General features: G+C 38.1%; 1 protein-coding gene across 1 annotated transcript in view; it reads right to left on the bottom strand.

Moving 5' to 3' along the window:
• The window catches only part of itga1 (integrin, alpha 1), a 65,060-nt gene extending 43,822 nt beyond the window's left edge, over positions 1–21,238 (bottom strand). The window contains exon 1 of the mRNA XM_083568682.1: positions 21,053–21,238. Within this exon, the coding sequence (XP_083424808.1) occupies positions 21,053–21,095 (43 nt within the window). The 5' untranslated portion in view covers positions 21,096–21,238. The remainder of the gene's footprint in view (positions 1–21,052) is intronic.
• Positions 21,239–24,273: the final 3,035 nt, after the last annotated feature.

The following is a 24,273-nucleotide window of genomic DNA, read 5'->3' as shown; positions in this document are numbered from 1 at the left end:
AATACCTCACTGTAACAGGCATCTGTTTGTATTTCTTGTCTTGCACTGTTTGCACACGATGCACTTTTTGTGGCAAGGACTTACTTTAGTTCTTAGCTCTGTTTTGCTATGTAGCTTTATGTTGTTTTATGTAGCACCAGGGTTTTGGAGGAACGTTGTCTCATTTCACTGCGTCAGCCATATAGGGTTGAAATGACAATAAACGCTTCTTGACTCTTGACTTGACAGCCAGAGGCAGACACTGAGTTCATCCACACACCACACACACACACACACACACACACACTTAAGGTATTAAGGTATTGTTATAACAGGCTTGCAGGCTTAGAGGGAGCATGTGAACAAGTATGGTATATATTCTCACACACACACACACACACACACACACACACACACACACACACACACACACACACACACACACACGAAGCAAGAATGAGAGAGAGATGTATTACAATGATGCCAAAAAAACAATTTTATCCATTTGTTTCATCCATCTATCTGGCTGGCTGGCTGACTGACTGGCTGAGTCTCTGTCCATCTGTCTATTTAAATTCAATCAAATCACAAAAGATTCCTCTGGTATATTATATTTCCACAACACCTGGTTCTTTTTTTTGTACAATTACAATAACAGCTAAAAGGAAGAGCGACATTTTAACATTTAGCAGCTTCTACAGAGACCAGACAAAAAAACGTTTCAGAATAAATGTCATTCCTTCAGTTTTAAAAACAAAAAAAGTTCAAATAAATGTTTCATAAAAAGAGCTCTGAGAACTCACTGAACAAATTCTTCAAACCGTAACATTCTGAATACTTTGTACTTTGGCCTTAAATTGTTCCCAGGGTCTCGGAGTTAGGAGTCAGTATCAGGTGTTTGTCATTAGCCTACACCAATTAGCACTGCGTTTCAGAGGAGTAGTAGTGAAATACTGTACCGTATATATGTTGAATTATTTATGGAAACAATGAGAAAGATATCCACAACTTAAACAAAACCTTTCTGTTTATTTTCCCTGTTTCATAATAATCATTCCGCATGCAAAGACAAACTGTGGAGTTAAGTACTGGAACGACAGCAGAGTAACTCGAACCCACTTCAACTCCATTACACACACACACATACACAGGTACACACACACACGGGAAAGATAAACCTACTCACTTAGCTGATTCAAGATGGCTGCCGGCCAACAAGTGCTTTAGCATTGATCAGAAAAATGGAAAGTATGTCCAGATGGCCTGAACATCAGCTTCTGGTTAATAGATGTTTTAGACAATCTGATCAAACATTCGAATTGGACGAGAATCCATTTTTTCTTTAGAAAAAAGTCGGGCATGGCAGAAACAAGCAAGGAACAGACAAGTGCTGTTAACTATATAATTGAAAACAGAGGCAAACAGAAGGGAGTACACACACACACACACACACACACACACACACACACACACACACACACACACACACATGGGCTATAACAGACATAACAGGAATAACAGGGCAAATTATGAAGGATGTGTGTAGCCCCGCAAAAACAGACAGGAAGTCTGATCATAAAGGCATGGTCAGGACACAGGAAGTAAACAGGAGGTGACAAGATTCCAATCAGAAAATCAAACCTGAGTAAACTACAGACTTACTTCTAAACAATGTGTTACTTCAAGTCATCCAGTCCATAACAATACTAATGCATCTCAAATGTAATGCACCTAAATGCACTACTGAAGTAATCTATGAATGACTGCTGCCTTCACTGTGATGACAGATGCATGTATAACCTGCACTGGGTTTAGTTGAAAGCAGGAAATATATAGAGAAAAATTAAAATGAAATAAACATGTCCAGGATAGGCAACATTATGAAAGAAAATAGCCTTAAGTGCTATGTGAAAGCATGACAGAGAGATAAATGGATGAATAGATAAATACCTAACTGGATGGATGGAAGGTTGGATGAATGTATGAATGGACAGACAGCTGGATAAAGTCTCAGACAGACAGACAGACAGACAGACAGACAGACAGACAGACAGACAGACAGACAGGCTAGCTAGTTAAGGATTTTATTTGATAAAATTTGAATAGGCTGATGAACTTAGCCAGAATGACAGACAGACAGACAGATGTATAGAAAAATGGATAGATAGTCAGCCAGATAAAAACACAGACAGACAGACAGACAGACAGAAAGACAGAGAGACAGACAGAATATACCAAAAGAATTCTGATTTTTTTTTAAATGCTAATATAAAATGCTATGTTTTCTTAAGCACGAAATCTCAATGTTATTGTGTGGATTTTGTGCATTACCATCCAAAACTGTAACTACATCTGTACCACCACAGAGACACACTTTCTCAATTTAGGCGCACTCTTAACAACAACAACAACAACAACAACAACAACAACAACAACAACAACAAAAGATCCAGTTCAGCGTATGAAAGACTAGCAGCTAGCAGGAAGCATACAGAAGAAAACAGAATCACCTGGTGTTTGTTTGCTAAAACTATTTTAACACAAGTTTATTTGTTTGAACAATTCAATCTCACGCCAGTTAAACAACACCCGCTGGTTTCTGGTTTCCCGCAGGAGAAACCAAGCCACTAATGTTCTCCTGCTGTGGTATCTAGTTATTAGCTTTACCCAGTCAGACACAGGGCTGGGTTTCTACAAGCTCTGTAGCATTGCACTTGTTTGTGTCGTGTAATCTGATTTTACCCCTAAAATAATCTGATCACGCGACAGCTTTGTCCCCTTTCACACACTCTCCTAAAAATGAGTCGCGATCAGTTAGCATGACCGAGCTAACAATGACAGAGGACGCGCTCCAATGTCAAAGCAGCACTCAGGCTAATTAATTTAACAAAAGCCAGTATCAATATCAGAAATTGTCCTCCTTTCTTTTGCACTGTCTCCGTTTTACTCTCTTTTTCATCCTAAATTAAAGTTCTAGCATTTCTTTCAGTCCCGATAATATACAGTAATATGCATCATACTATATGTAGTATGTAGATTTTCTCCTGTGTGGTAAAAACAAAAAACAAATGTACCAACATTTTACAATGTTTGTGGCGTGTTTTTTTTTTTTTTATACATGAAAACAACTTCCTGTGTTTCGAGGTGTCACAGGTGATGAGAAGAGAACAAAAAAAACCTCTGTTGTTTTTCAAAACGTTTCAGATAAAACACATGACTGTCAGGCTCTCCAGCTTTCCATGCAAACAAACTCTGACCGCTATATGACTCCAGTTTTAATGGATGTTTTGGATGCTATCTGTGCCATGAGAGGAACATGCTAGCGAAAACCTATTCCAAATTTACAGCACATCCCAATATATATTGTACAATCATGGTTTTTTTTGCTTGAAGGTTAGAGAGCATATATGAAACAAGCTAGTTCCTGTTATCCCTTTGTTATATCAGCCGTATATCAGTCTTTCTTTCTTTCACTAGTTTCTCCTCACCACTAGTTTCCTTCTATTTAAGTCAATAATGCAGTGTGTGATGTTCAGCGTGAAATACTTTGGTATAAAATGCTGTGACTGAAGACTCCTTCCAAACATGCTAAATAATCGTTAGCAACAGTTGTGAACGTTTTGTGGAGAATCTATTATACAAGTCACTATAAAAAAGAAAGAATAAACACATTGATATAAAACTTTGTAACACTGTTTGGGATCAGGCTTCCAAGTTTCAATATGCACCGGTAAAATTGGCAAAAGCCCACACAGAAAAGGAATATGTAGAAATAGATTAATAACTTTTGAATGAACATATGGAGCAAAGCAGAAATACAACCAGACTTGCCCAGGAGGAGCAATTAACATTGACGTGTGCCAACACTGAAATCGTTTTATTAATTCCCCTGTAGGCTACAAAAAAAACCTTCCAAATCCAGTGCTCCTGATCCAGATCCAGATGTGTCCTCTGGAGACCCGAAACCTCCCCCATTTACAAGAACAGCTTCCCAATCTGTCCAACGAAATGACGCAGTGCTCCCGCTGCTCATGTAGGCCTTTATCCCTGCATCCTCCCACGACCGGATCATGTTTTGTTAAACACCCGCACACGTACGCACACCCTGACACACCCTAAAAAGTGCTGATTTTAAACAGACTTCACGCAGATTCGCACCAAAACAAAAGCACTCGGCTCAGAAGATGGTGATTAATCCGGTGTTTCATAGAGAAAACTAAAAATACGCACGCTCGCATAGGTCATTTCCTGTATAACAAAACACATGAAGGAGAGCAATGCAACGGTTCAAAGTGCTCAGAGGCACTGTAGGAAATACAGATGTGAGGTTTTTTTTTTAAAAATAAGACTCTCATGCTGAGTTTTTAATAGTATTTCTATTAGTATGGTTAATTATTATTTATAATGAGCTAAATGTAATGCAGTGGGACACCAGCATCCGCAGAAGACCTGCAATCTCCGACTCCAAAGTAGAGTTGCTGTTTACTGTACATACTTTAGCGATATAGACAAAAGTATTGAGATACCTCGCTTTCTCAGCCATATGTGGTTCTTCCTCAAACTGATACCACAAAGATGGAGGCACACATTTGTATAAGGAGTGTTTGGATGCAGTAGCGTTACATTTTTCCTTCAATTGAACTGCATTTCCTTGCCCAGAAACCTGCAAGGCTTTCCAGTAATATTATCATTTACACACATGTTTTTGGACATCTGACCATAAGATTTGTTGGTTGCTTTTTGAACATCCCATTCCACGTTTGTTCCCATGTGCTCTTATAATAACATTCACTCTTATTGAAAGATGTTTCACTAGATTTTAGGAGTGTGCTTGTGGAAATTTGTGAAGATTCGTTCAGCCACAAGGGTGTTACCAAAGCCAGGTGAGGAGTGAGGAGGCCTGGGGTGCAGTCAGCTTCAAGTTAATATGTTTGCGGCCAGAGTTCTATAAGCATACAACTTAAGATCTTCCACTTCAACCTATGTAAGCATATCTTCATGAAGCTGGCTTTGTTTAAGGGAAAATTCAATGCCACCGCATCCAAAGACATTCTGTACAATCATGTGCCTCAAACATTGTGTTAGTTGGGAAAGAAGTCAGGTGTCCCAATACTGTTTCAATAGAATTAAATGAAGTAAAAACGTGTTCTGTTTAAGGTGTGTGAAGAGGAAATCCCTGATTACATTATAAAAACAAACTGAATGCAGTTCATCACCTTAGAAATGTTAGAATTCAGACTGAGGTTTTATCCATACACAATCATACACAATATTACATGCAGTGAATTTTTTATGACTGGTCCGTGACATAAAAAGTTAAAAAAGGATAAAATTGCAATGAAATTCTTATATGTAACATATATAGGAAAAGAAATTCTGATTGTGATTTCCCTCGTTGTTCATATCGATCGTTAGATAACAGTCGTGCATGTAGACTTTTAAACCCTGTTTGTATATACAAAATCCCATTTGCGGGAGGAAATCGTCTGTGTCTGTGGATAAAATGCCCCTCGAGGCAGGCCGCTGAACGTCGCACGGTGAGGAAGTCGAGCTGAACGCAGCGCTTCTGCTACTGACATTATCCAGTCCACTTCCTTAAGTAGCTTGCTCATTCCCAGCCTTTTACAGTCCACTTCCTTAAGCAGCTCGCTCATTCCCAGCCTTATACATTTTGGCAAGAACTCAACAAGGCAGAATATCTGATCTGGGACCAAGAAACAGAGCAGGATGTGACGGATTAAACAGGGGACATCGCTTTCGAGAACATGTGTGAAAGTAACTAAAAAACAAACAAAAAATTTATAAAACGAGTCCAGAAATTTGAAGGAATAGTTTCATAATAGATAATCGTTAACATCATTTTCACTTAACTACAACTTGATTCTGTGATATAAAACAGTGTAATAATTTCAATACAATTCAGTTTGTACAGTGCCTAGTTTATTTAACAGAATTAAATAAAATACACTTTTAAATGTATGCATTTATTTCTATAGTTTGTTCCCATTTAGCAAGCCAGCGGTGATGCTGGTGAGGGAAAAACTCCCTGAGATAATATAAGGAAGAATCCCTGAGAGGAACCAGACCCTCATCTGGGTGACACTGAATATCCATTCATTATAGTTTTATCCTTGTTGAGGTTTTCAGCTGTTTACTGGTGGACACTTCAGTGGAAATCTGTTCATGGCAGTTGCAGTTCTAAACCCCCGTAGCAAATAAATCATGTTAGTATTGTAACTTGCAGTGCATCCTAGAATGTCTTTGTCATATCAACTTGGCATTTTGTTTATATCACCAGTGTCCCCATTTTTTATTATGATTTATTGTTAGAACTTTTTTATAGAATCAATTTACTTTTGTATTCTTAACCCTCCCATGGATGAGGGCTGGGAAGGAATCTGTGCAAGGGGTCAAAGTTCCTGCTAAATATACCATAATGCTGGATATGTAGAAATTAAAAGAGAAGCCTTCATCTGTGTGGTCTGAAGTGAAGGGAAAAAATACCGCATGTTTGTCTTTGCTTGAGAAGGAACAGCTAAAGATCGAGCTGTAGAAACATCAGACAGGCTGACCAGGGTTTCAGACAAAACATTAACAAGGCCAAAGTACCCTTAAAAGCTTAAAAACCCCACCCCAAAGCTTTAAACGTTGGTATGCACCCTGCAGTCAGATGGTTAACAGAAAAGGGATGGTGCCATGAGAAGGAGGAGGAGTGCTATGGGTTTTGGGGTCTGGAAAGCAGATGAGGGTACGATGTTATTCTCTGAAACAGACCGAGAGATCGAGACATTGATAAGTTGCCAGATCAGACAAAATACACCTGGGTTTAGAAATTATACATCGAATTTTTATGAGTTTATGACTATATTCAAGATTATTATTAATGTTATTTTACACTGACGTTTTGATATAATTTTGGATTAATAATCATTAGCTTCAATCTGGCAACTCAGACTGATACAGTATGTCAAATGGAGACTGTGGGATGGAAAAAATTTTATATTACAGCCAGAGCTGGTTTTGAAGTTGGTTTATATATATATATATATATATATATATATATATATATATATATATATATATATATATATATATATATATATATATAGTTCCTCCTCAAACTGTTAGCACAATATTGGAGACACAATTGTATAGGATGTGTTTCTCATCAACGCCCCGGGGTTCCTTGTAATTCCTGAGTAAGAACAGAAGCTTTGATGATGGATTTTGGACTGTAGTTAACAGTCAACAGTCTGCTACACTGACTCAGGACTACAGTTTGCTTGTGATCACCATCACTGTACCCCACAACATCGTATATCTGTAATAAATGGACATTCGGTGCAACCCAGATGATGATGGGTTTCCTCTTGGGTCAGGTTCCTCTCAAGGTTTCTTCCTTATCCCATCTCGGGGAGTTTTTAATTGCCACAGTCGCCACCGGTTCGCTCATCAGGGACAAACTTACACAAACATCTTATTGATTTTTATCACCACATTATCTGTGTAAAGCTGCTTTGAGACAATGTTCATTGTTAAAAGCACTATACAAATAAAAATGAATTGAATTTATATATCTTCAGTGGCCTGCTTGACAGCTCTGACCTCAACCCTACTGCACACCTCTGGGCTGAATTTGAACACTGACGGCACCCCAGGCCTCCTCACCTCACCTTCATCAGTACCTGACTTTACTAACACCAGTGTTCCAGAAATGAATCCACAAATCTCCACAATCACACTCCAAAATCTAGTGGAACATCTTCCCAGAAGTGTGAACGTTAATAAAACAGCAAACCTAAAATGGGATGTTCAAAATGCTCTTATGGTCAGGTATCCACAAACTTTTGTCCATATAATATAAATTATTATAATACTGGAACCGCTGCAAGTTTAGTGTGTAAGGAAATGTCTTCCTTATTGCATGCATTTTGCTGGGAAAAGGGAACTATAATGTTACACAACTCAGCGCAGCACCAGTGACCTAATATGTGATATAAGGTATATATAAATAATATGTTATATGTGTAAATATTTGATATAATAGCCTACTAGCCTACTTGATATAATGCATTATCATTTTTATAGTAATAGCTCAGTTACAGGAGCTTTGTTTCCGTTACAAAGTCGTTTATTCACCATGTATTTATTAAGGAAGGAACCTTTGGTGAAAGGTTTTTGTCCATATCAAGAGGATTGGTGCATATACTTATAGAAGGATGATAATAGTTCTGGGGGAAATTTGAAAATATAATGTCAATATCCTGACAAAGTGTGTCGCCTTATTGTTGTTTCCTGTACTTTGTGTCCCCAGGCCTTGAATTGTGATATGGTTTTTGTCTCACAAATTTAGCTCAGCTGATTGACTACTTCTGGAATTAAGGGGCAACTGTGTGAATTAGATTAGACTGAAAGGGTCAGATAGTAGGAGAGAGACACACAGTAGTGTGTTACACATCATGAAGATCGTGAAGAAATGTATGTCATGTTTGCAGCTCCAAAGAAAGAAACAGGCCAGTAGAATCTCAGAAGAAGAAGTGTGTGTGTGTGTGTGTGTGTGTGTGTGTGTGTGTGTGTGTGTGTGTGTGTGTGTGTGTGTGTTCAGTCTGTCCACTCTAATGCCCTCCAGCAGCTGAACTGCAAAAATGAGTCACGCAGAAGAAATTCAACTCAAAAACATGCTTTCTCTCGTTGTCTCTTTTACTCAGTGTAGATCTGTCTGTCTCTCTACCTATCAGTCTGACTGAAGGTCTCTTTGTGGATATGACTGTCACTCTGTCTGTCTGTTTATGTCTCTGTCTGTTGGTCAGCCTGTCAGTAGATCTGTCCATCAGTCTATGTCTGTCTATCTGTTAATGTTTAACTCTTTGTATATCTATCTGTCTTCCCGTGGGCTCACCACCTGCAGGAGGGACCGTAAGGGACGGTGCTGTGAGGATTGGGCAGCAGTCGAAGGGCTGCTTAGACTGCTGCCCCCGCGACCCGAATTACGGATAAGCGGGAGAAAAATGAATGAATGAATATCTATCTGTCTGCATTACAGACAGTCTGTCAGTCTGTAGATCTGTCTCTCTCTCTATATATCAGTCTATGTGTCTCTCTATAAATTGAGTATATCTATCTGTCTGTATTTATATGTCTGTCTCTTTTTATTTGTTTCTGGGGCATTGCATATGGTGTGTGTGTGTGTGTGTGTGTGTGTGTGTGTGTGTGTGTGTGTGTGTGTGTGTGTGTGTGTGTCTGTGTGCATGTTTCCCTGTGCTTAAGGCTACATGACCCCAGGTCACAGAGTCACAAGGTCACATCCCAGAGGTCACACCTGTCTGTCTTCCCACAGTGGGCTCAGTAGTTTTATTTGTACTGTCAGATAGCAGAGGTTTTTTTTTTTTTTTGTTTTTGTTTTTTTTTGTTTGTTTGTTTCACCACACAAGGTCCCCTGGTGGTCTAGTGGTTAAGATGCAGCGCTCCCACCGCTGCGACCCGGGTTCGATTCCCGGTCAGGGAACCATCCCCAGCCACTCTTAGTGCCGGTCCCAAGCCCGGATAAATTGGGGAGGGTTGCGTTAGGAAGGGCATCCAGTGTAAAACATGTGCCAAATCAAACGTGCGGAGGATCCGCTGTGGCGACCCCTAACGGGAGAAGCCGAAAAGTTTGTTTCACCACACAAGTTTCTACAGCAATCACGTCACTGCTTTCCGATGGACATTATGCCCATCACCTGTTTTATGGTTGTATTTTGAGAAAATAGACTCTTTAGAGCATGAGTGTGAAAATAATTCGATTTTGAAATATAAAATAAAAGTTTTAAACATCTAAACAATGATTTTACACTGAACAAAAAAACCAAAAAAAACAGAAAAATAAAATTTTAAAGGAAATGGCATAGCGTGCATTCTGGTGCACAGGAAGTCACACCTTTTGAGTCCAGCAAACAAAGCTTTTCAGCTGCAAACGCTATTCCACTTCGATTCCATTTCAAAACTACACAGATACAAATTTAGCACCGGCTTTATATCGAGCAAGCACTGGTTAGTAAAAATGTCTGTTTAACATGCATAGAAGTGTGACTTCCTGTGCAGCATCGGATCAGTATGGCATTTAAATAGTAACATTTGATGTTCAGCATGCTGAACAGCATGCTGGTGTTCTCAGGGTAATATCACACAAAAAAAGGCAAAAGAATGATCCATTGATCCAACAAAGCAAAGCGAAAATTAGAATTCCATTTTGAAAAATATTGAAATGTTTAAACGTGCGAATGGGTACATTGCATTCCTTGGTTTTCTGTTTGGAAAGTGATGAAATAATTATGTTTAAAATCGATTTTGTGCTCAAAATATTTATGACACACCTCATTTATAGTTTCTTGCCCTTCTGCTTTTTGACTTTGAGTTATTTGGGTTTGTGGGACTCTTGAACAACCTGGATATAAATGAACCGATCAACCATCAGCAACTTCTCAGAACGAAGTTGAATGTTAAATGAAGCCATAGGTGGAATATACATCTCTGTTTGTCTCCCATTTCCTGTCAGCATGAAGTGGGAGACAAACAATGATGTCTTCTTCTTACAGTGTTATTCTGTGCACAAAATATTCAACCATTGCAGAACGACCCTGAATTAAAACTACTTTTAAAGCTTTAGTAGTTTTTAAAGCCAAAAAATTAGACAGAGAGTAGAAAAAATTGGAATAGCAGATATTCAAAAAATTGAAAACTTATAGTTAGAGCTTATGCCCCATGAACAGGGAGGTGGAGGTGGTAGCTCAGTGGCTCTGTGTTACTGGTCAGAAGGTTGGAGGTTCAAGCCCCAGTATTAGCAAGCTGCCACTCTTGAGCCCTTGAGCAAGGCTTATGTGTGCTCCAGCGGTGCTGTATCATGGCTGACTCTTTGCTCTTACCCCAGCTTCCTAAATGTTGCTGGGATATGCGAAGAAAGAGTTCCACATGTGACAATAAAGGCTCTTCTTCTTCTAAACTAGATGCCTAGACTTACAATCTGTTTAGTCATTTCTGGAACGGATGAGGCTAAATACAAATCAAAGACAAAAAGTTTTATGATGCCTTTATGACTGCTAAAAATAAGCCTTTAGCTGCTGACTCAATCTCTTTCAAAATAACTACTTGCATGTCTTCCCTCACCACATCCATAAACCTCCTCCTTGGCCTTCCTCTTTTCCTTCTTCCTGGTGGCTCCATCCTCAGCATTCTCCTACTGATATACCCCATGTCCCTCCTCTGCACATGTCCAAACCATCTCAATCGCACCTCCGTCACCTTGTCTCCAAAATGTGCAACATGCGCTGCCCCTCTAATAAACTCATTTCAGATCCTGTCCATCCTCGTCACTCCCAACGAAAACATCAACATCTTCTGCTCTGCTACCTCCAGCTCCACCTCCTGTCTTTTACTTAATGCCACTGTCTCTAAACCATACAACATCTCAGGTCTCACCACAGTCCTATAAACTTTCCCTTTCATTTTCACAGATACTCTTCTATCACAAATCACTCCTGCTATCACTCTTCTCCACACACTCCACCCTGCCTGCACTCTTTTCTTCACTTCTTTAACACACTCCCCATTACTTTGCACTGTTGACCCCAGGTACCTGAACTCCTCCACGTTCTCCACCTCTTCTCCCTGCAACCACACCCCTCCACTGCCCTCCCTCTCATTCACACACATGTACTCAGTCTTACTCCTACTGACTTTCATTTCCCTTCTCTCCAGCACGCACCTCCACCTCTCCAGGCTCTTCTCCACTTGCTCACTACTCTCACCACAAATCACAATATCCTCCACAAACATCATAGTCCACTGAGACTCCTGTCTGACCTTGTCCATCAACCTGTCCTTTACCACTGCAAACAGGAAAGGGCTTAGAGCCGATCCTTGATGCAGTCCCACCTCCACCTTAAACCAGTCTGTTGTTCCTACTGCACACTTCACTGCTGTCACACTGTCCTCATACATGTCCTGCACCACCCTCACATACTTCTCTGACACACCTGACTTCCTCATACAATACCACAACTCCTCTCTCGGCACACAACGGTGAGATTTTTCAAACATTGCACACTTTCCACAACGGGTTACGTCGCCACCCTGCTTAGTTCCTTTATCATGTGTAGCTGGTCTTAGTTTCATTCTGACTGCTCTGTCTGTCTTTTACATTTCAATGATTCATTGAGACATCTTATCCTGTGATCACATTTTGATTTCCCAGAGTCTCCATAAGATGCTGATTACAGTTTTTTCATTGGTTAATAGCTGTGTTTTGTGATCTTGTTGTTGACTCACTAACTGTTTACTGTTAATTGAAAACACTCCCATAGACGTCTGACAGTCAGCTGTGGTTTGTTTCATGTTACTGAATAGTTCTTCCAGGCAAAGGATGAGAAATCAGATAAGATATTTTTAAATACCACAACAATATAAAAAAAACTGTCCTGGTGATTCGGCCATGACGTGATGCTCAAATCGTTAACGCCTCATGAAGGGCTGATTGTGATTGCAATGTTTGCGATTACAGGAGAAATAACAAAGATTACAGAAAAATCCAAACAAAAAGGAAAGACAGAAGAAGCTAAGAAGAAGAGAGAGTTTAGAATAAAAGAATAAGGAAAGAAAAGAAAGTAGGAATTGTGAAAAAATCAACAGTAAAATAATTTTGAGTAGAAGAAAGTAAATAAGTACCTAAAAGAAAGAAAAAACAAAAGAAGGAAAGTAAAAAAAAAAAAAACAGTGAAGATTAAAGAAACGAAAAGCATAAGAGAAAGAGTGGATGAATAAATACAGAAAGAAAGAATGAATGAAAGAAACAAAGTGTGGGAGTAAAAGAAAGAAAGTGTGAGAGAAAAACAACAAGTAAATGAAAGTGTGAAAAAAGTGTGAAAGAGCAAAAGAAATAAAAGAGAAGGAAACAAAGAAGAGTAAAAAATAAACAGTGAAAGAAGTGAAGTGATAGAGTGAAAATGTGAAAGAGTGAAAGAAAGTGAAAATTTTTGAGTAAAAGATATTGAAAAGAATTAAAGAAAGAAAGAAAGAAAGAAAGAAAGAAAGAAAGAAAGAAAGAAAGAAAGAAAGAAAGAAAGAAAGAAAGAAAGAAAGATGAAGCAGGTGGTGCGGAAAAAAAGTGTGTAGCGTCAGTGTTGTGTTTTATGTTTATCAAAGATTTTTGGTAAAAGATATTAACTGTTGGTCAGGTAATAAAAAAAATCAATAAAATAAAAAATAAAAAGTCCTACAGGAAAATGCAGCATAAAGAAAAAAAACAGCCAGGGGTCAGAAGCAGAAAAAACAAGAGCTACAGAAACCTGGAAAAAGGGACAAAGAACACGTTTCAGGAAGTCACGCCTTAAATCGACTGCACAAATACACAAGACTTCACGAAGTGCAAGACAAAAAGAAAGCAGAAACAGGCGGAAACAATCAGCAGGCGACGCGACTTTGTTCCTGAATAACCAACATGGGCACATGGCTTCCACCAATCACAGAGCAAGACAACAAGATGCAGCTATCTTAGATTAAATCCAATAACATTAGCAGATTTTAAATATTTGCCAACGCTATCTACCTTGTGTGATCGACTTATTCAAAGTGTTAAGGTTTTAAAACCTTTTTTTACTTTTTATATATATTTGATACTGGTGGACAAATCCCACTGATATTAACAGCAAATGCCCTTATCCAGAGCGACTTATATTTATCACATTCATACAACTAAGCAGCTATGGGGTTAAGGGCCTTCCTCAGGGGCCCAGGAGGGCCAGCTAAGTGTGGGCTGGGCTTTGAACTCACAACATTAATACCCAAAATCCTATGCCTTAACCACTAAGCTACCACCACCCACTGACAACATGGTCCACCATTTAAGGAAACATTGTGACGGTGCCAATAATCATTAGTATTCTGGGATTGGATGCAAACATGATCTCATTAATTAATTATGCATTCATTCCAGCCTTTTCTTTTTAGTAGTAACGTACGCAAGAAAAGGAAAGAAAATTGTGACCAATATGGTAAAGGGACAAAAATGTAATAAATATAAAAGATGAAGATGATATGATAAATATGATAATTATGATTGGACATATAGCCACAGGATCTTAAGCAGATAATAAACTATAAAAATAATATATCTATAAATAATAATAATAATAAATATATAAATAATAGAAAAATATTTAACTTGGTAACATGAGCAACATTTCGATGGTAACATTATTAATTAATTTAGTTAATAAAATTTATTTATTTATTTATTTATTTATTTATTTATTTATAAATAATAATTATATTTACAATATAATTCAGCTCAAATTTATTTGTATATCACTTTTAATAGATATTGTACCAAAGCTGCTTTACAAAACAATAGATTACAAACACATTTACAACACAAGACAAGATTTTTTTAAATGAGTGAGCAACAGTGGCAAAAAAAAAAAAAAAGTTCCTGAGATGGTATGAGGAAGAAACCTTAAGAGGACCAGACTCAAAAGGAAACGCGTCCTCATCTGGGTGTCACACAATGTCCATTCATCATACTTTTATCATTGTTGAGACTATCAGCTGTTTACTGATGCGACTTGAATGAAAAATCCTTGAATACTGTGAATTTGATTATCGCCACCAAGGCTGTTGGGTTCACAGGTCAAAGGTCACTAAGATAAAAAACGTTCACCTTTAGGGCTTGTGTCCTTTTCTTAGCACTAAATTAGCTTTTTAAATCAGTTGTATTCTGACTGCTGGTTTAGCTGTATTGTGATATCTCCAGTATGGCTGTCGCAACGGTTCAGAAGATGCAACTATTACAAAAAAAAATAACAACACTGGCAGCACAGCTAAAGACTGACATTTTGTCAATAAGTAGATTAATGTAGTGTCCTGGAAGTAGCTTAAGGTCGTCATGAACTGTCTTAATGAGTAAAAGCCACTCATAGACACTTAAACAGCTCATCTTTATTCTCTTTATTCTTTAATGACGTGGGCGATAAGCCAAAAGATTTTAAATGTAATTCTGGTACTTTTCTCTGGCACAGTCCCACCTGGTAACGTGTAAAATCTGCTGAGCAAGCACAATCCAGGAAACCATTTATTTCTTAATTCCTCATTACAAGTATTTCCACTAATTCCAGAAAGCACTAGACTCTTATCATGTATATGCTATTATGGAGTGATTTCAGATCGTCACAAAGACCTGGACTGAATCGGTTAGTGACAGAATGGCTTTCATTAGCAACAAAGTATGGGAGAACATGCAGGAACTGTAATGAATGGACGTTCGATGCCACCCAGATGAGGTTCTCTTTTGAGTTTGGTTCTGTTTAAGTTTTCTTCTTCATGGCATCTCAGGTAGTTTTTGCCACATTTGCCATTGGCTCACTAATTATAGGTAAACTTACAATTAGAAACAAATTTAAAACAATATACACTCTTTTATACAACTTTATAACCTCTTTATCTCTTTAAAGCTGCTTTGAGACAATGTCCATTGCTAAATATAAAAATAATCAAAATCGAATTGAATTGAAATTAACTTAAAAACATAGGACAGAGAATAACATTAGAGGGACAGTTGAATAATGTGGCATGAATGGTAGATTTCTAAGGCACAGACCATTTATTGCATTACATTATTAGGAAAGTCTTTGTCTCTCTCTCTCTCTCTCTCTCTCTCTCTCTCTCTCTCTCTCTCTCTCTCTCTCTCTCTCTCTTTCTCTCTCTGTCTCCTCATCTCTTCTACCCCTTTCCTGTTCTATTTTAGGAGCGCATTATGAAATTAGCCATCAAACACAGCATAGTGGGCTTGCTGCCCGCCATAAACGATGGCATGAGGAGATGAGTAAATCAATGAAATGAGGTGGTAAGTGAAGTAAGTGAGGTTAGGGAGTTCAGGTTATAAATTTAGAAGCGAGGCTTTGAAAAGACAACTTTGCAGCCTCGCGTGAATATCAAACCGAACTGATGACCGGAGCTAGGGAACAGAGCTAGCATTCCACACAGGGACCACACGTAAACACAGAAATGCTCAGTTTATCAGAGTGTGGAGATAAACAGAGTGTACACATGACAGATACGTGACAAGACAAATGATCTCAGGCATGCTGGGGTCGTCGGTTTTACAATCGTGCAAAAAGGTTTTAGTGTTTGTATCTGATTCGTTGAACCGAGAAGGGGTAGAAGCATTGCATCAAGATTAGCCCCTACAGTGGTAAAATGCTAAAAATGCTAAATCTTTACACCTTATTGGGCAAACCGGTAACGAATGTTTACTTCACATACTCATTTACAGTGAGAAAGGCTTCTAAATGAAATAACAATACTATTGTTTTCGTTACAGGACACTGTTTTAAATAGTTCCTGAAAGCAGAGCATTAGCATGCTGACTTTCTGGTGGTTTAAAGCGATTAGCTAACAAATTAGCTCATTTACAATGTCAGATTATGTAACTTTGTGACACTTTATGTAGAACTGGTGTTATATTTCTATTATTATTAGTAAAATATCTTTAGCTTTTTAAACACGAGATGAAATACTACTGCAACTCTAATCAGATTCTCTAATCTGCATTAGTACTTCATACAGGAAATATGTAGCAATCGACATGACAAACATAAAAAGTATGAGTCTAAAAAAATACATTAGAATTAAATAAAAAAACTCCTTAGTATAATTCAATATATCTGTTTTTTTTGTTTTTTTTTATGTTTTTGTTCAAACAAAAAAACTGTATAAAAAGCTTGATCCAAGATTTTCTATGAAAATAAAATGTTCAGCTTCAGTCTGCTTGTATTGTATGTGTGTGCTATTGGTTTTTACCACAGCAATTCTTTGTATGTCACACACACACACACACACACACACACACACACACACACACACACACACACACACACACACACACACACACACACACACACACACAAACACACACACACACACACACACACTATATGGCCAAAGGTTTGTGGACACCTGACCATCAGAGCAGCCATATGTGCTTCTTAAACATCTCATTCCAGATTTCTTTCCCCTTTTAATGTTATAATAAGCTTCATTTTTCAGGAAATCCTTCCAGTAGATGTTAGTGAAGAAGTCATTTCCAGATCAACCTAAAGATGTTCAGTGAGGTTGACATCAGGGCTCTGTGTAGGACACTACAGTTCGCCAACCTTTCTCAAACTTGTGGAACCAGGTTTTCAAAGATCTCGCTTTGTGCACAGAGGTCATGGTGCTGGAACTGGTTTGGGCCTAGTAGAGAAATTCATGATGTGCAATTCTATACAGTTGTGTACTTCAGACTTTGTGGCATTTTGGGGAAGAAGTACTGCACTTCAGACCTTTTCACCCAACATCAGTGCCTGATCACTTTAATGCTCTTGTAGATAAATGATCACATGTCTCCACAGCTAAAATCTAGTGGATAGCTTCCTCGAAGAGTATAACTGTAAATGAGTAAATAAGTCTGGAATGGATGTTATATAAGTGCCCACAAACTCTAGAGTTCCTTTAGAGTGTCTGTCTGAAAGAATTCTGAAAAGTAAAAAAAAATGTAGAAATGTATATACAAAGGGTTTTCTATTTATAAAAGGTTTTACCAACTGATTACTTTCCCCTCAAAAATCTAAATATACATAAAAAAATACACAGATCAGGAATAATATTATGAGCACCTGCCTAATATTATGTTGGTCCCAATTGCTTCTGCCAAAACAGTCCTATCACATTCAGCATTGCCATCAATAACTTCTTCAGCAGTTTGATCTACAGGTGCTCGCCTGTTCACGGACCATCCTTCGTTCCCAACATGCATCAATGAGCCTCGGCTGCCCACGACCCTGTCACCGGTTCACCACTGTTCCTTCCTTGGAGCACTTTTGATAGATACTGACCACTGCAGACCAGGAACATCTCACAAGAGCTGCAGTTTTGGAAATGTTCTGACCCCCACAATCAAACCCCTTGTTAAACTCGCTCAAATCCAACTAACAGGTGCCATGATGAAAAAATAATCAATGTTATATATTCACTGGTCATAATGCTATGATGTCATAATGTTATGTCTGATTGGTGTATGCTGACATACCACACATTTTTCATTCATTCTGCACTGGAAGATTTGCAAAATGAAAAGAACTTCAAGGAAAATATCACAACGAATCATAATAGAAATACTTATATTCCAAGTATAATATTTTTTACAGTGGATTGTTGCACCGGCTACTATTTCACTTTCTGTGGAAATGCTCCAACTATCGACCGAGTTGGGAATCGTCCTAATGTCCATGGTTTAGTATTCCACTCAGCATGCTTGATCGGCCCTCCCCAGGACTTTGAGGCTTTTATGCCACTCACCCAGCTTTCATTCACAAAATCATTTAGATTTAAACAGTCAAGCATCAGTAAATATTTTGTGCCTTGTTTCAATCCTTACATCGTTTTTTTCCCCTCACACACGCGAGGCACGCTTAAAAAAGAAAGAAAATGTAAACCAACTGGCAAGGGGAAATGACCGAGCACAAGTTTACACTAATCAGCATTTATAATGGCGAGGAAAAAAGAAAAACTCGAATGACTGCAAGTGAATTGCGTGTTACAATCAGGTCGGTCTGATTGCACACAGAAATTCTCTAACATGCATGCAGTAAACCAGATGTTGGATTTCTGGTTTGAAACCAAAAACCACCTGTTGAGCACTGAAGTGTGAAACCTCAGATATCACCACAGTTTGCAAAGATACATAGCATATAACGCCATACGTATAGAGTGGGTCAAAAGATATAGCCTCTGGTTGATCTGTGTGTGTGTGTGTGTGTGTGTGTGTGTGTGTGTGTGTGTTTTTCCCCCTGCGAATACACATCTAAATCAATTCTCTAACAAAAATCACAAGCCTGCATCACATGCATGACTCCAAACCAGTGAAAGAGAGAAATAAAAAATGAATGAGTGTAATGTAGAGAGAGGAATGTAAGAAAGGAAGAGAAAAGGAAGATAAAGGAGTTAAAGAAAGTAAAAGACTGTGGTCAGTTTGAACAAAAAATTCTTAATACCACGGTGCTGTTGAATTCTGGAATCGGATTGGTCAGGAGGTGACCGTAATTCTGACAGGTTTGCATTATATGTGCTCGTATAACTTTATTTATTTACATATATTCGACATTAAACCTAACTGGATAAAAGGTAAAACGTGGCCTTTAGGAATGAATGATTCATTTCATGCGATGGCAAGTCACTGTGGTGAAAGAGGAAAAGACACTACGGTTATTAGAAAATAATCAACTTGGTGTAGGATGGGAACAGTGACTCTGGTTTTTGTTGTTGCCTCGTTGCTGAATATTTTTTAATAACAACAAGATTCAACAGGTTTCCTTCCCAACTAAAATAATTATTTTGAAACAGCTCAGGATATATTTTAGTCAATCTTCAACATCTTCACGGCAGACAGGTTACACACTGAATAACAAAAATACTAACCTGAATGCTTTATTATTTACCTGAGCTTTATTATATATATGTTACCTAGAAATAGATAGATAGATAGATAGATAGATAGATAGATAGATAGATAGATAGATAGATAGATAGATAGATAGACAGACAGACAGACAGACAGACAGACAGACAGACTGACTGACTGTCAGACAGACAGACAGACAGACAGACAGACAGACAGACAGAGTATATAATGCACAAAAAAGAAGTAAAGTAAATTCTTGATTTCAAATTTATGATCAATAGCAAAAAACATGCATCAGGATCCACGTAACACTCACTAAATTTGTACGCTTTGAAAGAATCACTATAGCACCAAGACATATTTCAGTTTACTTCGTCTTTTTCTGAATCTGAATCTTTTTTTTTGACAGCGCAGCATATTACAAAGCCCGGGAATGCATGCCAATGACTTTTGTAACAGTGTGACACACCCATTATAAAGCATGGAGTATTGATTCGATTAGCTGGGTCCGCTATGCAACTGAAATATTTCTCAATATTTTTATTTAAGTAGTTGTCAGGTTGTTGGGGATTGAGCTGTGAAAATGATGCACCAAAGAATGAAAATCCACAAAAACACTTTTTCCTATTCAAATTCAGAGAAAAGAAGGTGATTGTGTCCACCATGCGAATGCATTTCGGCATTTACGACTCCCACATCAACTCTGACCTCAACTTTAAAAGGGCAGATTACACCATTGTAACAGTTTGGAGGAAATTCTAATTGGGTTTGACCACTATAATATAACATTCTTTCCATATCTGCCACTATGCAGCTAATACATTCCCCTGTGATCATTCATTCTACACCAACCCGTGTCCATTCATCTTCTTAATCCAAGGTCACAATGCATCTGGACGCCATCCAAGAGAGACAGGTGGCAAAATTCACTCCAGATAATAAGCCTGAACACTCACACACATTCCCACAATCATTCACACCTTTTCGAAAAATCGGGTTCCGACTACCATGTTTTTGCAAAGTAGAAGGAGAACCTGGAGGAAACCAAGGATCATCCCAAACTCTAAATTCAATTGATGCATCAAACTTTGGTTATGTTACTAATTCCATGGTAAATGAATGCAATACAATCCCAACCCTTAAGATTCATTATAAAGACAAAGTGGATGCTCTGCTTTGGAATGAGAATGAAATAGTGTGTGTGCTGCAGGTGTACAATGGTCAGGTGTTTTAGAAGCATGTTCTGCAAAGATACCTTCTAACCCATGCACACACATGTAAGGATTTGTCATACGCACAAATAGCTCATGCAATAGTAAGGAAAAGTGCAAAGCACGTGCATAATCAAAATGAAATACATGTAAAAACAAAAAACAACAAGGGCATCTTCAAGACCGTGAAACTGTAACGTGTAGAAGAAGGAATCAAAGTGCATTGGAAACTTATAAGCGCACGCGCTTCATTTGACGGGGTTCATCATCGCCTCGTTAGGAGCGGTGCCGCGCGTGCGTTGCCGCAGAGACGCGGCTTTAAAAAAGAAAACAGGCAAAGTGACGAAACTAAACGAATAAACAAATAAACAAATATCTAGACATATGCGTTACTTACCAAGCAGTGCTGCAAATCTCAGAAATTGCTCTCCGGTGCGCATTGTCCGGCTGTCTCGTGCACCTCGACTTGTCTCGCGCGCGTAAGAAAAAAAGATTCCTGATTAACGGGCAGGAAGATCCGCGCGCGCGCGTACGCGTGGGTGTGTGTGTGCGCGTGCGTATGCGTGTGTGCGTGTTTGTACTATAGAAGGATGTCTTGGGAGTAAATACCGAACTCAATCGTCGGACCGCGGTGCAGTTCGGGGCGGTATCGCCCCCTGGTTTTGCAATAAAGTACTTGCAAAATGTAAAAAAAAAAAAAAAACTAACAAAAAAAAAAAAAACAGGATACATCTGTGTGCTGAGAAACATGTTCTCTTTAATAAGTGACAATTCTGTGCATCTAATGATGGTTCCACATGAACAGCTTAAAAGTTCTGCATGCATGAACAGTTCTGCATTTAAGGACCCATCACGAAACACCTCAGCAATGATGGAACTATAATGAATGGACATTTGGTGCCACCCAGATAAAGATGGGTTTCCATTTGAGTCTGGTTCATTTCAAGGTTTCTTACTCGTATCATCTCAGAGAGATTTTCCCTGCCACTGTTGCAACTTGGTCACTTTTAGGCATGTAAACTCATTTTATAACCAATTTATGTCCGTAAAGCTGCTTTGGGAAAATATCCATTGTTTAAAGTGCTTTACAAAGGAATTGCATTAATATTTATATAACTGTCTGCAATCATTCGATTATTTTCTTTTAACTTTATCCTCTATGGTTGCTGGGTGTAAGACAGGACATAATACACCCTCAACAGGACAGTCGTCCCTCACGGTGGTGGATGAAGTATGTAAAAGCATGTACTTGAGTTAAAGAAGATACACTAGTTAAAATACGACTAAAAGTGCTCCCTTTTCCCTAGGGCAAAAAGACCAAAGAAAGTGTCCTTTAAATGTAATTAAGTACCCAGAATACTATTTATTATGGCTATATTGCTTATTCAACCCAGTTTATGTGAAAAGACTCTAATGTTACTCTTAGCGCACCGATCTATCAATAGTATATATATAAATGAGTTAAGCACTGATTGATATCTATTAAAATGATCATGAGCCCCAAACCTTCTTTTCATTACTTCAGATAATAAGTAAATAATTGGATACCACAAGCGGCAATTTCGAAACAGAGCGCACGCTTTACCCTGATTGGTGGATTGCTGTGCGTTTGACCAGTTAAGTTTTTATCCGCTCATAAATCAAAATGAACGACCGATTTCGCAAAATGTAGTTGAGTAAAAAGTAAAATATTTAACTTTGAAAGTTTAAGTTTCCCTAAATGCAAATATTTAAGTAAAGTACAAATACGTGTTAAAGCTACTTAAGTACAATTACAAATTACATTTAATTTGTGTTACCGTGTCCACCACTGGTAACCATTAACTTTTATATTTTCTCATCAAATCTAAAGAAACACACATTTTGGATGTCTGAAAATGGGAAATGTTTTCATGTGTTTTTCTAGTTTTCAAATAAACACTGTGGCCCATGTGGAAATACAACACTGTGAAAAGTTTGTTTTGTCTGATATGAAGGTTTTATATTGTGTAGCATGGCACTTTAACATCCTCTCACAAAAAAAAAAGCCGGTAGGTTTGAACTGTGTCCTGACACACAACTTTGACCTAAACACATCACAATGCTGACAGACACGTTTTGAAGTTGAGCGATAGCAGCAGTGTGTTAAACTTTACCACATGAAAGACCAAACACCCCAGTACCGATCCTCTCCTCCGTCACTGGAAGTCATTTGTTATTTTGACACGGACCCCGACGGAGGCCCCCTTCTCCAGCAGCTACTCACTCCATCATGGGTCAAACTTAGAGGAGATCTGCCTTCCATGTGTTCAGTGATCAGGTGTTCAAGTCTTCTGGGTCAAAACCATGGATGACTTTTTGGAAATTCACCCAGCTCAGGTTCACTAATAGAAACAATAAACATTGGCAAAAATCATATTTATACCACATCACTTTTCACTTCTCCTTTCTGACTGATGAGATAGTACTAATTTATATATATATATATATATATATATATATATATATATATATATATATATATATATATATACACACACACACACACACCCTGGTTTCAGTTGTCACTTAATTCACAGCTGTAAATTATTGTGGTCTATAGTAACAGCCGACTGTACGTTGTATGGTGGACGCGCCACATAATCTAAGAAGGTAACTTAAGTAGTGTTTAACAAAAACTTTTATTTATTTAGCATTTATAGAAGGAGTCTTGAGTGTTTTTGTACCAATAAATATTTTAGATACATTTTCTTCTTTTAGTTGACCAGTCATGCTGTATTTGAGCTACAAAGCTTATGTAGCTAAAGAACAACCATCTCAGAAACATATTTATATACACACAATTTTAAATAGGCTTGTGGAACAATGTTTTAATCTACATAACATTCAGCTTTTGTATTGTAGGTGTTGGATGTGAACAATCCGTCCAAGATGGCCGCCTTATAGTGCTACATATAAGGTGTCATATTACACTGTAAAATTATGTACATAAATTACAATAAGTGCTACTGGAAAGTGGTAGCTCAGTGGTTAAGGCTTCGTTATTGATCGGAAAGTCAGGGGTTCAAGCCCCAGTATTGCCAAGCTGATGGGGTTTAACCCTCTGTGCTCCAAGGGTGGCTGAATCATTGCTGACCCTGTGCTCTGACCCCAGATTCCTAACTCTGTTAGGATATGCAAAGAAAGATCTAGTGTATGGAAACTAGGTGGTCTGTGATCTTGCCACAGTGGTAGAAACCACAGGCCACATTATTAAGTACATTTAGCAATGGCCATTACCACATAGCAGAATATAAATAAATATAAAATACTGTATCTTACAAAAGTGAGTACACACCTCACATTTCAGCAACCATTTTAGAATATCTTCTTATGGAAAACTACTTTAGTGTAGTCAATGTACCATGTGTACTCACTTTTGTAAGATACTGTACATCTTAAATTTATACATATATTCAACACTGGTGGAAACAAACTCCCTGAGATGAGCAAAATAGAAAGCTTTATCATTCCAAGTTTTGATAATGTCCATGAAATAAATCTATACTTTACAGTAAAGGGAGGTAAAAAAGGATTAAGCCACATTAGCAAGTTGAAGAACTAGATGTAGTATGAGGGAAATATTTATGAAAATATTTG

This window comes from Silurus aristotelis (genome assembly GCF_946808225.1).
Source record: "Silurus aristotelis genome assembly, chromosome: 18".
Lineage (NCBI taxonomy): Eukaryota > Metazoa > Chordata > Actinopteri > Siluriformes > Siluridae > Silurus > Silurus aristotelis.
Note: the sequence above shows the minus strand (reverse complement) of the source record. Positions and strands in the feature narration are given on the sequence as shown.